This window comes from Leguminivora glycinivorella, chromosome Z (genome assembly GCF_023078275.1).
Source record: "Leguminivora glycinivorella isolate SPB_JAAS2020 chromosome Z, LegGlyc_1.1, whole genome shotgun sequence".
Taxonomy (NCBI): Eukaryota; Metazoa; Arthropoda; class Insecta; order Lepidoptera; family Tortricidae; genus Leguminivora; species Leguminivora glycinivorella.
In genome coordinates, this window is record NC_062998.1 from 23,299,629 (window position 1) to 23,313,362 (window position 13,734).

General features: G+C 41.9%; 2 protein-coding genes across 2 annotated transcripts; one reads left to right on the forward strand and one right to left on the reverse strand.

Annotated features, from left to right (window-relative positions):
- Positions 1-2,405: 2,405 nt before the first annotated feature.
- On the forward strand, positions 2,406-6,759 carry LOC125241937. Its single transcript, XM_048150650.1, has 2 exons — positions 2,406-3,289; positions 6,090-6,759. Exons 1-2 carry the CDS (start codon positions 2,500-2,502, stop codon positions 6,092-6,094), a joined length of 795 nt encoding a protein of 264 aa, XP_048006607.1. The 5' UTR covers positions 2,406-2,499; the 3' UTR covers positions 6,095-6,759.
- On the reverse strand, positions 6,760-12,846 carry LOC125241881. The gene is made up of 4 exons (XM_048150566.1): positions 12,119-12,846; positions 11,285-11,522; positions 7,051-7,227; positions 6,760-6,876 (listed from the first exon to the last, which is right to left on the reverse strand). The coding sequence occupies exons 1-4, from the start codon at positions 12,844-12,846 to the stop codon at positions 6,760-6,762; spliced, it is 1,260 nt and encodes a 419-aa protein (XP_048006523.1).
- Between the last annotated feature and the right edge of the window lie 888 nt (positions 12,847-13,734).

A 13,734-nucleotide genomic window follows, 5' to 3' on the forward strand; every position in this document is an offset into this window, starting at 1 on the left:
CCCCCATGGTGATATTTGGTGATTTTTCTATGACCCCCTCCCCCCCTATACAGCATGACGCGATTAATGGACGCCCCCTAATGTCAATAACAATGTCAATTTGTTTTTGTATTCAATCAATCGTCAAGCAAGAAACTGTATGGCCAGTATTATTAAGCTGTAAAAAGGTCCGCCGCTACATAACAACTTTGTCACTTACATGAACTTTCTAGCTTGCTCATTCATTAATAAATCGTGCAACGTGAAAAAAATAAAACAGAAAGTAAAAGATAATATTATTGTTTATCATAGTAGAGGAAGAACAATTAATTAATAATGAGGTACTTTTGGTTGGTCTAACCTCTTTGTTCAATATTCATACGGCAATATCTCAATGTCAATGTTGTTACGTGTGGCTTAAAACCTCAGTTGCCTGTAAGAGATTTTTCAGTGACATCAAAATGTCACTTAGTTTGTGTATTTTTTCCACAGGTCATTAACCTAAACTTGATGACGTCGTCACCTGATTAACTTGCTAGGGTTGAAACAGGTGGATTTTTGCACTAAACTTTAACAAGCTTTATCTCGAAAACGACTAAGAATATTAACATAGTTTATACTTTATAGGAAAAAAAATAAACCTCTTAAGGTAAACAATTCACTGTTTTCGTAAAATACCATCGTTCTGTTCCACCCGGTATAGTGTTATTGTAGGTGGTTTTGGTAGAGGTTCACAATTCTTAATAACTTTTTATCGTATCTCTTGAAACAATTTAATATAGTGACGGTACCCATCATGTACAGTTTAGAAAAAATAAAAACCAGCCAAGTGCGAGTTGTACTCGCGTTGTAAGGGTTCCGTACACCACAAGAAGGGATTAAGCGCCTCATTTTTTGAAGGCACTTAAGTAATTTTTGCGAATAATCGATATTTTGAACAATTTGTAAAAAAACGAAACAGAAATGAATTTATAATTGTAATATTTAAACGCGCTCACACAATTTCAAGAGACTTGGTACTTGCAGCGGCAGTGAGGGAAATTCGTAATTTGAGTTTTATTCGTTGAAGTCCGACTTACGCTTGACTATCTATTTCTAATAGGTTTTCCTGTAATCTACAGATTGAAGGCTAGCTCGTGTATTTTTTTCATTTAATATGTAGGTAACAAGTTCAAAGCACTTTGATTTTTAATTTTCACTTTTACTACCAAAAGTGGCCCCTATATATTTATTTATTTATTTATTTAATCTTTATTGTACACAAAGAAAAGAACTTATAGTACAAAAGGCGGACTTAATGCCAGACAGCATTCTCTACCAGTCAACCTTTAGGCAAACAGAGATATTGTGGGCGGTGCTAATAACAAAATATTACATACAATAGAAATAACATAATAAATTTTCATAAACTTACATAAATATATATACATATATACACACAAAAATACATATATAAACAACTAGGAATCCTTCTAGGAACTAGGAATATATAATTTTCTTAATTTAAATTACATGTCCGTCTTTGGGTCACAGGTTAATAGTATACGGGGGCGGTTTAGGGGTTGAACAACGAAACACGGTGTTACTCATACGGCGTTTATTACAGAACTAATTTTACCAAATTACCCACATAATATTTCACTAATTGTTGAGCCTACCCTCAAGTACATATATCACACCCTTACACTTAATATGATATTAATACTTAAAAAACTTAACAGCGAACTACAACTAAACAAAATAGGTAGTGGCCTTTCCACTAATATAAGAGAGGATCACCGTAGTGATCGACCGGTGCTACATGTCGGCGAGGTCTCTGCACTGACGACGGCCCGGGTGGCGGCGGTGGTGACTGGGAGGTTTGAGGGTGGTCCCTCGGACCAGGCCACGCCCATGTCGATACCTGTTGTCGTGCTCTTATTTGATCTACGTGCCTTTTAAACTTAGTCGATAAATCGTTTTCCTTTACCACTAATACCGTCCTAGAACCTATCAAGCTATCCACCTTTCCTTTAAGCCATTTCTCCCCAGAGCTGTAATCTCTAAACCACACGAGGTCCCCTACCCGAAAAGACCGAGCAGTACCGCCCGCCTGCTGCACTTGACGTTCTTGTGCTGCCTCGACACGTTGTTCGAGTCCGCGCGCGGGCCGCAACATGTCCAGTCGGCAGCGTAAGGACCGCCTCTGTAGGAGCATGGCCGGTGTTTGTCCCGTGGTGCTGTGGGGAGTATTTCTGTACGCCATCAAATATTCTTGAAGAGCTTCTTCCACGTTTATGCTATCCCTAACTGCCTTTCTGAGAGCCCTTTTGCATAATTTAACGGCCATCTCGGCTGCGCCGTTTGAGGCCGGATGATATGCCGGTGTAAAAATATGACTGATACCATTATATCGTAGTACGTATGCATGGCAGCGGCTGCGCCCGCGCACCCCGCGATAGGCCTATTCTTATTAAACCAGTGTGCAATTAGCTACGGTGCGTTTCACTCGTGTCCTCACATACCTACCAAGTGGCGGCGATGGCTGGGACTTTTGGGTTAATTTCGGTTTTTAATCACGAAACCCAGGAATGGAGAAGCTACAAAAATCGTCTATCTCAGTGGTTCATAGCCAACGATATTAATGACAACACAGACAAAGCCCAAGTGAAACGTCGAGCTATCTTGATAAGCGCACTCGCCGAATCTACCTACCGGCTAGCAAGCAATTTAGCATTACCGGATTCGTTAGAAGAAAAGGGATATTCGGATGTGGTGAAGATTTTAGATGCACATTTCACACCTAAACGCTGCGGGTACGTTGAGCGATTCCATTTTTATTCGGCCACCCAGCAAGCGGGCGAAGGTCACGTGCAGTGGGCTGCGCGTCTGAAAGGCCTCGCCGCGTACTGCGATTTCAAAAATATGGACGACGCTATTCTCGACAGATTTGTAATGGGCATGCTCCCAGGTCGAGAGCGTGAAAAGCTGTTCACGCAGAATGTCGGCGAGCTCACGTTGTCTAAGGCGATAGACTTGGCGGAGAGCATCAGGGTTGCTCGCACCGGTGGCGCTGCCGCCGGCCCCGCTGGAGCGCCGGTGGCCACAGAGGCCAGCGGCCAGCTGTTCCAGATTGAAAAAGCACCTGCGCGCTCGTCTGCTGCGGCGTCTGATGTACAGTGTTCGGTGTGTGGTAGATTCAAACATAGTGCTACAAAGTGTCGGTTTAGAAATTATAAGTGTAGGAAGTGTCAAACAAAAGGCCATCTAAGTAACATGTGCAAGGCTGTAAAATATATCGAGTCGGAGGAGGTGAACGAAGGTGATGACGGTGAGTTTTTTCATATTCGTACTGAAGATGGGGCACCTATGGTCGAATGTATGAAAGTGAACAACATCTCCATTAAGTTACAAATAGACAGTGGGGCAGCAGTATCGGCTATCTCAGACAAAACTTATAAATGTTATTTTAGCGACGTGCCATTGTTACCCCCAAAGAAAAAACTGTTTGGATATACGCGGGAGTCGTTTACTATTACGGGCGTAATTAATGTACCTATATGTTATGACGGCCAAGAACAATATTTAGATATATATGTGATTCCTAATGGTGGACCCCCAATCCTAGGTCGCGATTTTATTTCGAAATTCCATCTACAATTAGCACGAATTCCCGACGCACCGTTTAATTATTGTACGGATACAGATATGGTACAACAAATCCTATCTGACTATAAGGATATATTTGTAGACCGGCTGGGCTGTTTCAATAAATACAAGATAAATTTAAACTTAAAAGATAACGCAAAACCTGTATTTATTAAAGCTCGTCCGATTGCATTTGCGCTTAAGAGTAAAGTCGAGAACGAAATTGATCGGTTAGTAGGTTTAGGTATTTTGCAACCTATTGAATACTCAGAATTTGCTTCGCCTATAGTGCCCGTGTTGAAGCGGGACGGGTCCGTGCGCATCTGCGCAGACTACTCGCGCACTATCAACAAACAGCTGATCGCCGAGACCTATCCGCTCCCGACAGTAGATGAGTTATTCGCAAAATTACACGGCGGAGTCCAATTTTCGAAGTTAGATATGTCTATGGCCTACAATCAGTTTCCGATAAATGACCCCGATAACATAACCTGTATAAATACCACCCGTGGTTTATATAAGTATAATAGGTTAATATTTGGGCTAACCAGTTCTCCGGCTATCTTTCAGCGTGCCTTGAATACTTTGCTAGCAGGAATAGACGGTGTTCTATGCTTTTTAGACGACGTATTGATAACGGGGCGCGATAAGACAGAACACCTACATAGATTGCACGAAGTACTTACGAGGTTTAAGGACGCCGGTTTAACACTACAACGAGAAAAATGCGAATTTTTCAAAGATGAGATATCATATTTAGGGCATGTTATCAATAAACACGGCATTTCAAAATCGCAAGAAAAGGTAGCAGCAATTAGTAAGGCACCGCGGCCTGAAAATGTGGCTCAGTTGCAGTCCTTTTTAGGTCTAGTTAACTATTATCGTAACTTTGTACCTGACGCATCTAGCATCTTAAGTTCTCTATACGACCTGATAAGGAAAAATGTTAAATGGTCCTGGACGCCTATTCATCAAAATGCATTCGAGACAATTAAGCGGCACTTGTCCTCCGACCAGGTTTTAGCGCACTTTGACCCTTCGGCTAAAATAATAGTTACAGCTGATGCGTCGCCGGTCGGCCTTGGGTGTTTGTTATCACAGATAGGTACTGACGGGATTGAACGGCCAGTGTCTTTCGCATCGCGAGTATTAAAGGATGCTGAAAAAAATTATTCCCAAATTCAGCGGGAAGCAACGGGAATAATTTTTGCTATTAAACGGTTCCATCATTACATTTATGGTAGATCACAGCCGTTTGTCCTCCGAACGGACCACAAACCGTTACTATCTATATTCGGGCCACAAAAAGGCATTCCGGAGGTAACGGCGAATCGGCTACAGAGGTACGCAATTTTTTTATCGGCGTACAATTACGTTATTGAATATGTACGAAGTGAAAATAATAGTGCAGATTATCTCTCGCGCGCGCCGCTTGCACTTAGTAACAGCACGTTATCGCAAGGCTGTGACGTCACCAAGGGTCAGGAATTCGACGACCGCGCGGCGTATGTAAACTTTGTAGTAGATGGATGTTTACCTTTAACAGTTGAAGATTTACGCCGCGAAACATTAAAGGATATACAACTGCAAAAGGTATGCGAATTTGTTAGGACCGGTTGGCCGAAAAAATTAGCGATATCTATTTAAAACCGTATCATTTATGCAGAAACGAATTGTCAGTCGAAAATGGGTGCTTAATGAGAGGGCACAAAGTTGTTATACCAATGGCGCTTAGGGAACAGGTTTTACATGAAGTTCATAGTTCACATCTAGGAATAGTTAAGTGTAAATCTGAAATTCGTTCAAAATTTTGGTTTCCTGGTGTGGACCAAGCAATTGAGAGAATTGTTGGCGCTTGTAACGTATGTATCCAGCTGCGTCCTTCGCCGCCGCGAGTGACGATAGCGCCTTGGCCATATCCTGAGTACGCGTTTCAAAGGTTACATATCGATTTTCTCGGTCCAATAAATAACCACTCATACTTTGTTATAGTGGATGCCTACAGCAAATGGGTCGAGTGCTTCGATATGAAATCAAACACAACAACGCATAGTGTTATTGAGAAACTCTGCGAAGTTATGTCTCGATTCGGCACCCCCCAATGTATAGTGAGTGACAATGGCACGGCGTTTACGTCAGACGATTTTAAACAATTTTGTTTGCTAAACAATATACAACATTTAACGAGCGCACCATATCAACCAGCTAGCAATGGGCAAGTTGAGACATATGTAAAAGTGGTGAAAAAGGGTATTAAATCGCTACTTATGTCAAATGTTCCCGATGCAAAAGTAAATTGTAAATTAATGAAGTATTTATTTGACTACAGAAACTCTATTCATTCGACCATCGGTACTTCACCCGCTCAATTAGTGTTCGGAAAAAAGTTAAAGTCCAGATTAGACTTATTAACCACCGCACACTCACCACCATCATCATTCACCGCCTCCGCCTCGTCCGTTAAAGATAAACAGTCCTCACAGGTTAATTATCACGGAGGCGCTGAGAGAACTGATTTTAATATCGAGGACCAGATATTATATAAAAAATATATAAATAAAAATAGATTTAATTGGATAAGAGGAAAAATAACAAAAAAACTAGGTCAAAGGTTGTACCTAATAGAAGATCAAGAAACTCGTCACGTTATAAAAAAGCATATCAATCAAATCGTTTTATACAAAGGGATGCCAACCAATTCACCCACTACAGAATGTACGGTGCCCACTAGACAGCTGGCGCCGACCGCACAGGAGCCCACCATATTCCTGCCCGTACCGGGCCCAGCAGCCTCCACCAGTGTCAGCGCGACATCCACGACGCCTCCCGGAGAACCTGATGGCTTGGATACTCTTCATCCAGCGGAGAGGGAAGAGGGTGATAGTAGGCACCCAGAGGGCCAGAACCCCCAGACATCAGAGAACGTGGATGATCATCTTGTCTTCGCCTCCCCGGAGGCCCAGTCACCTCAACAACCCGGAAACTCAGATCCTCAAGGCACGAGTGACCTAAGACCCTTGCCACCACGGCAAGCTAGACTTAATTTAGATTTGAAGAAATACTTTTAAGATATTGTTAAATAAAGGTGGAGGGATATAGTACGTATGCATGGCAGCGGCTGCGCCCGCGCACCCCGCGATAGGCCTATTCTTATTAAACCAGTGTGCAATTAGCTACGGTGCGTTTCACTCGTGTCCTCACATACCTACCATATCGCATGAACGTGTCCACCTCCTTGCTGGTAAATGGAGGGCCATTGTCCGAAACTACCTGCTTAGGAACGCCAAAACGTGCAAAAATCTCCCTTAGCACTTTTAAAACCGCCGCTCCTGTAGTTGTTGTCATTAGGAAGGCCTCTATCCACTTAGAAGATGCATCTATTAAAATCAGAAAAATTTTACCTTGCCACGGACCCAAAAAATCGATATGCACCCGCGTCCATACCTCGCCGGGGTACTCCCACGGCTTGACAGGCGCGCGCGGCGGCGCCGGCGCCTCCGCCGCGCACGTGTGGCAGCCCGCGCAGCATGCCTCAATGTCGGCATCGATGCCGGGCCACCACACGTAACTCCGGGCCACGGCCTTCATTTTTACTATTCCTAAGTGGCCCACGTGTAGTTCCTGAAGGATTTGTTCTCTAAACACAGGGGGAATAATAATTCTGTAACCCCACATAAGGCAACCTGCGTCTAAATATAACTCATTCTTTCTTATGAAATAGGGTTGCAAATCGATGTGCGAGTTGTGAGATGGCCACCCGGACTGTACGTATAAAATGATTTTGCTCAATACCATATCTTTTTTTACCTCTTCACAAACCTGTTTGTGAGTGATAGGTAAAAAATTATTAACGTAGTTAATATATGTGCACTCTGGCCGTTTCTCCCCAACGACCCCCTCGCGCGGTAACCTTGACAATGCATCGGCGCCATTTTGACTGGTATTCACATACTGTATATCATAGTCATAGCCCGATAAAATCACTGCCCACCTTTGCATTCTCGAAGCTGCCATCACTGGTATACCAGACTTGTACACCGGTCAAATCTTACATGAAAATCGGCTAAAAAAACAAAGTGTGATGTAAAGCTGGATTTTTGGTATGTTATTTGGAGTCCTTGGGGGAATGTAAGACTATATTTTGCAAGCAAAAAAAAAGTGTGCTAACTTCGTAATTTAAAAAAAAAGTAAAAAAATCGGACTTTTTTTTGGTTTTTATTTTTTTATTAAAAAACTATGCGTTTTTGGTCAAAAGTTGCTGTGTAATGTTGAAAGCGCATTAAATTTCAAACAGTTTGACATCTTTTTTATCAATGTCCGTCAAATAGTTTTCGAGATATGAAGCGTCAAAAAAGGTTAATTTTTGACGCATTTATAAAATGTAGCGTTTTGCCAATATTTTTAGACAAATATCTGCAAAATACTTCATGATATGATATATATTGCAATATAACATTGTATAAAATTTATTTTGCTTTAGTTTTAGTGTAAATAAAGGTCAGTAAGACAAATAGTTACTTTGGTAAACAAAAAAAAATCTATAAATAGAGAAGCCAAGAGTCTGGTAGATTGGTTAAGGTAAAATAGTTTACGTTAAAAGTTTTAGGTTGAAAGTGCTATATATTCGATCTTACTTTCTTTGATATCCGTTTATCTGAAAAAATTGTCTAAGATAACTTTGCATCGATTTGACTATTACTAATGAAGAAATAAAATACAGTAAAATTTTGAAGTTTAGTAAATTAGAAAAATAAAACAGAATTAGTTACATTTTACTTTTTCCTTTTTGAGGGTCCTGGTTCTGCATCTTGATGGCACAACTCCTTTAGTGATAGAAAGTCCACTTGAGTTGTATTTGACCACCAATTGCTGTGGAATAAACTACGGGAACGGAAAGCGCCCACGCCAATTATTAAGATACTGGAGAAGTGGTATTCCCAGCAGAAGAACGTAGTAAGATGGAAGTCAACTCTGTCCACAGCCAGCGGGCTAAACTGTGGCGTGAGACAAGGAGGCAGTATGTTTCCGGCTCTCTTCAGCGTGTACATGGATGGGCTGTCGCAGGCTTTGATCAGTACCGAGGTTGGCTGCTCCATCAATGGGCAAATGATAAATCACATCGCATATGCAGACGATATGGTCCTACTAGCACCATCTGTGGGAGCTATGCGTAAGTTACTTGCAGAATGCGAGAGATACGCCAGCCAGCATAACATGAGATACAACCCGGACAAGTCTGAATTTATGCTCATGGAGGCAGCACATATGCCCACACATGTACCACCTCTTTTGCTTGATGGAGTTCAATTGCGGAGAGTACACGAAGTCAAATATCTTGGCCACATCTTGTTGTCCAGTTTAAAAGACCAGGAGGACATAGAAAGGCAGAGGCGAGCCACCGTAGTAAGGGCAAACATGTTGGCTAGAAGATTCGCCAAATGTAGTGACAGCGTAAAAAGACAGCTGTGCCTCAGTTTTTGTACAAGCGTGTATACTGTCGAGTTATGGTCCGACTACACCTGCGCGGCGGTGAGAGACCTGCGCGTGCAATACAACACATATAGTACTGTTAGCTACAATGTCTGCAAACTGCTGACGAGGCAACGCGACCACCCGACGGGACCCCTTCCTCAGCCTGCGAGGACCGAAACTCTGCCTATTTGGCCGTAGACGCTCGCTCGATTAACATCTTACAAACTTAAATACTAGCTCTCAGATTTTTAATCATAAATTTAATTCAAATATTGAAAATGTACTTGTAATCGTATTTTCTTTAATTAAATTGTATTTAATTTTGGTTTCATATTTCATTTTAATGAATAATCGACTGATTTAACTAAAGTTCCTCCCTAAGAACTAATAGTACTATGTACTGATATTTCGTTAAACGGAGAATACTATGATTCGGGCACGTCCACGACAACGCTCGTGAGATTGCATCGATGTTATTAACCCTCAGTGATATGCTTTAAAAACCAGTCCGTACAAGAACAATTTCGGAACAATCTGATTTAATTAATGAGGGTTTTCTACTCGTAAATATTTTTTTCCGCCAAGCGGCGATCCTGAGGTTTTTCTGACCGTAAACTTAACTTACTAAATAAATGTTGATTTGATATACGCAAATATGTGTCTGAGTAATACTTGAACAGCCCCCAAATAATAATAATTCGTTCTCCGCTACGCCTCCTGTAAATATATGTAAACTATCCCATTTGGCCATTACCAATTATAATCCTATTTTTTAAATAACTGGCACTCTTTTGGTCTTATTGAAATTTTCTACATTTTCCTTTTACAATTTATGTAATAGCCTGAGTTGTTTTGCTGATATCTGTCTCAAAATATTAGCAAAACGAATATTTTCATAGAAAGGGGAAAAATGCTCTTTTTTTGACGCTTCATATCTCAAAAAATATTTGACGGACATTGATAAAAAAGATGTCAAACTGTTTGGAATTTAATGCGCTTTCAACATTACAAAGCAACTTTTGACCAAAAATGCATAGTTTTTTAATAAAACGGCAAAAACCAAAAAAGTCTGATTTTTTTACTTTTTTTTTTAAATTACGAAGTTAGCACATCATTTTTTTGCTTGCAAAATATAGTCCTACATTCCCCCAAGGACCCCAAATAACATACCAAAAATGCAGCTTTACATCACACTTTGTTTTTTTATTCCTCTTTTTGACCAGTGTATTGGGCCCAAAAATAGAAACGAGAGGTTTATGATCTGTTTTAAGAAGGAATTTGCGACCATATAAATATTGGTGAAATTTTTTTATACTGAATATTATAGCTAAAGCCTCTCTATCAATTTGGGAGTATCCGCGCTCGGCCGCGTTAAGCACCCGCGAGGCATACGCAATTGGTCTTTCACTTCCATCCGACATCAGATGGGAAATGACCCCAGCTACCCCCACGCTACTCGCATCTGTAGTGAGTACCACTGGTAACTCCGGAGAATAGTGTACCAATACTGTACTACTAGCCAATATTTTTTTTACATTAAAAAAGCTTCTCTGCATTTCTCGCACCACTCAAACTTAGCACCTTTTTTTAGTAATGCATAAAGAGGTGCCAATATGGAACTTATGTTTTTTACGAATTTAGCGTAATACATGACCATACCTAAAAAGGCACGCAGTTCTGTTACGCAAGTAGGGGTCGGTACCTGTTCAATGGCCTTAATTTTGTCCGGATTTGTATGGATGCCCTCTTTATCTACTACATACCCCAAGTAAGTGACCGACTTAGCGAAAAATTGACACTTTTCTTTTTTAATTTTTAAGCCGAATTTTTGTAACCTATCTAAAACTTTATGCAAAGTTTCCAAGTGCTCTTGGTCGTTCGTACCTGTTATGATAACGTCATCTAAGAACACTCCTACTCTAGGAAGATCGGCAAACATCTGTTCCAATTTCCGCTGAAAAATACCAGGACTTGATGATAACCCATATATTAACCTATTATATCTGTACAACCCTTTGTGTGTGTTAATAACTGTAAAAGCTCTCGAGCGCTCATCTAGGACAAACTGAGCATATGCCTGGGACAAATCAATTTTAGTAAACTTTTCTCCTCCATTTAACTTGGTTAATAAGTCCTCTACTCTAGGTAATGGAAAACGATCTACCTCCAGGCACTTATTAAGAGTAGACTTAAAATCTCCACATACCCTAATGGTCCCGTCCGTCTCGACTACGGGTACTATCGGCGTGGCCCAGTCCGACGAATCCACCGGCGTAATAACGCCGTCGCGCTCCAGCTGGTCCAGCGCGCGCTCCACCGGCTCGCGCAGTGCGTACGCCAGCGGTCGCGCGCGCAGGAACACGGGCCGCGCGCCCTCGCGCACCCGCAGACTCACCTCGCCACCCGTGTACCGCCCGAGCCCCTCCGCAAATACTTCACTGTATCTGGAATTAAGTTCACTCAAATTAAATTGTGCAGCGACCTCGACGTCATAACATGATAATTCATCTAATTTGAACCCTAACGCACGTAGCCATATCCTTCCTAATAACGGTCCCTTGCCTCGATTTACTACAAACAAGTCCAATCGTTGACAAATATTTTTAAACTTTACATTTACCGTAATTTTGCCCATGGGCTTCCTTTTCTCTTCGGTATAATAACACATAACAATACCACTATCTTGCAGGGGAATATGGGAAAACAATTTTAAATACAAGTCCCCATTTATACAAGAAATAGGACACCCGTATCCGCTTCCATTTCTATTATTTTCCCCTCTACTTGTATTGGCAACATGAAAGGTTTACTTTGTGCAATATCGTTAATATTAAAAACATTAAAAGGTACCTCGTCGCTAAAATCGCTATCCGCTTCGTCTTTAATTTCATTTCTGTACGTACTAACGCTCATCTGTAGTCTGGGACACATCCTTTTTAGATGCCCTGGATGATTGCATACGCGACAGACGTAATTAGCAAATTTACAACTCGATGAGTCATGGGGCCGTCCACATACACTACATTCTGCCCCCGACGACGTCGCTTGTTCAGTCCGGCGTTTCTCTCGATGACCCTGACCCTGGCGCTTAGACCCCGAAAGATGTGACTCGCTGTTGCCAGGCTGCCGCGTATCCTTGCTGTTTGATCCCCGGTATGACGTCATCGCCCTCTTGCCGCGCCACGATTGCCCCGATACCGCATGACAAGCACTCGCTGTGCTCGGATTGCCTTCTATGCCTTTAGCCCGACCATCCACTGCCGCCGCATTTGACTGCGCTGCCTCCATCGCTACCGCCAGTTGTAATGCCTGGTCGAACGAAATATCATCCTCGGTAAACAAACGCTGCCGTATTGTTTCATCACAAAGTCCGCACACCAGCTGATCTCTCAAATTTTCTTTCAGTTCCGCCCCAAAGACGCAATGCTTTGCTAACTTTTTGAGTTCTGCAACAAAATCCGCCACAGATTCGCCCTCTTTTTTTTTCCTGTTACGAAAACGGTACCGCTCTGCTAACAAACTCGGTTTCGGTTGCAAATGGCTGCTCATCACTTTCACTAACTCGGCGAACTTTTTACTAGCTGGCTTATCTGGTGTACAAAGGGTAACTAACAGTTCGTAAGCCTGATTTCCCATAACAGTTATTAACGTAGGCACTTTGTGATCCTCCTTTGTTTCATTGACCACCAAATACTGTTCCAACCGCTCCACGTAAGTCGACCAGCTGTCCGACTCGATATTAAACACTTCTATTTTACCGATAGGCATATTAATGTTGTTAATGACACTGTCACACTTCGCGTAGACTCGAAATCGTCGCCAATATAGTATACGGGGGCGGTTTAGGGGTTGAACAACGAAACACGGTGTTACTCATACGGCGTTTATTACAGAACTAATTTTATATTGATTTAAACTAACACGATCTTCACTCATATTATTAAATTAAAACGGAATACAGGAAGCCTACTCACACAGATAGATACCTCAATGCTCAGTCTCACCACCACCCTCGTCACCTAATGTCCGTCGTTAATTCCCTAAAGAACAGAGCACATGACCTTTGTGACCCTGAATTTTTAGAGAGTGAGATGTCACACATTCAGGAGGTTCTTAGAAAGAATGGGTACAGGGTGGATTGTCGGCAACCAAGACGAACGCCTGCGAAGAAGCATCCGAATGTTGCAAGACGACCGGCATTTATGCCCTATGTGAAGGGAGTGACAGACAAGGTTGGTACCATACTAAAGAAGTATTCGATACAGACTGTGTACATGCCGTTGTCGAAGGTGGCGGGGCAACTAAGGTCAGCAAAGGATGTTATTCCATATCAGACGCCAGGCGTTTATAAGATTGACTGTAGCTGTGGTAGTTCTTATATTGGAGAAACCAAACGCACCATAGGGGAAAGGGTCAAAGAACATATCGCGGCGGTCAAAAAACGACAAATAAATAAGTCTGCGGTTGCCGAGCATTTGCTAGAGTCAGGACCGAACCACTGGATTGAACTGCATAATCCCAAAGTCCTTTCAACTGAACGTCTTTACTATAGCAGGAAAGTACGTGAAGCGATTGAAATCAGGAAACATCGTAATTTCAATCAAAATGAAGGGCAAGGGATTTCATCTTCGTGGAATCCAGTGATTAGCAAGTGTA

Coding starts and splice junctions, on each gene's coding strand:
- LOC125241937 (XM_048150650.1), top strand. CDS start 2,500: ATGGCTGGGACTTTTGGGTTAATTTCGGTTTTTAATCACGAAACCCAG.
- LOC125241881 (XM_048150566.1), bottom strand. CDS start 12,846: ATGCCTATCGGTAAAATAGAAGTGTTTAATATCGAGTCGGACAGCTGG. Junction 11,523..12,118: donor CGCCGGACTGAACAAGCGAC/GTCGTCGGGGGC, acceptor ACTTAATTCCAG/ATACAGTGAAGTATTTGCGG. Junction 6,877..7,050: donor CGTGGGAGTACCCCGGCGAG/GTATGGACGCGG, acceptor GTTCCTAAGCAG/GTAGTTTCGGACAATGGCCC.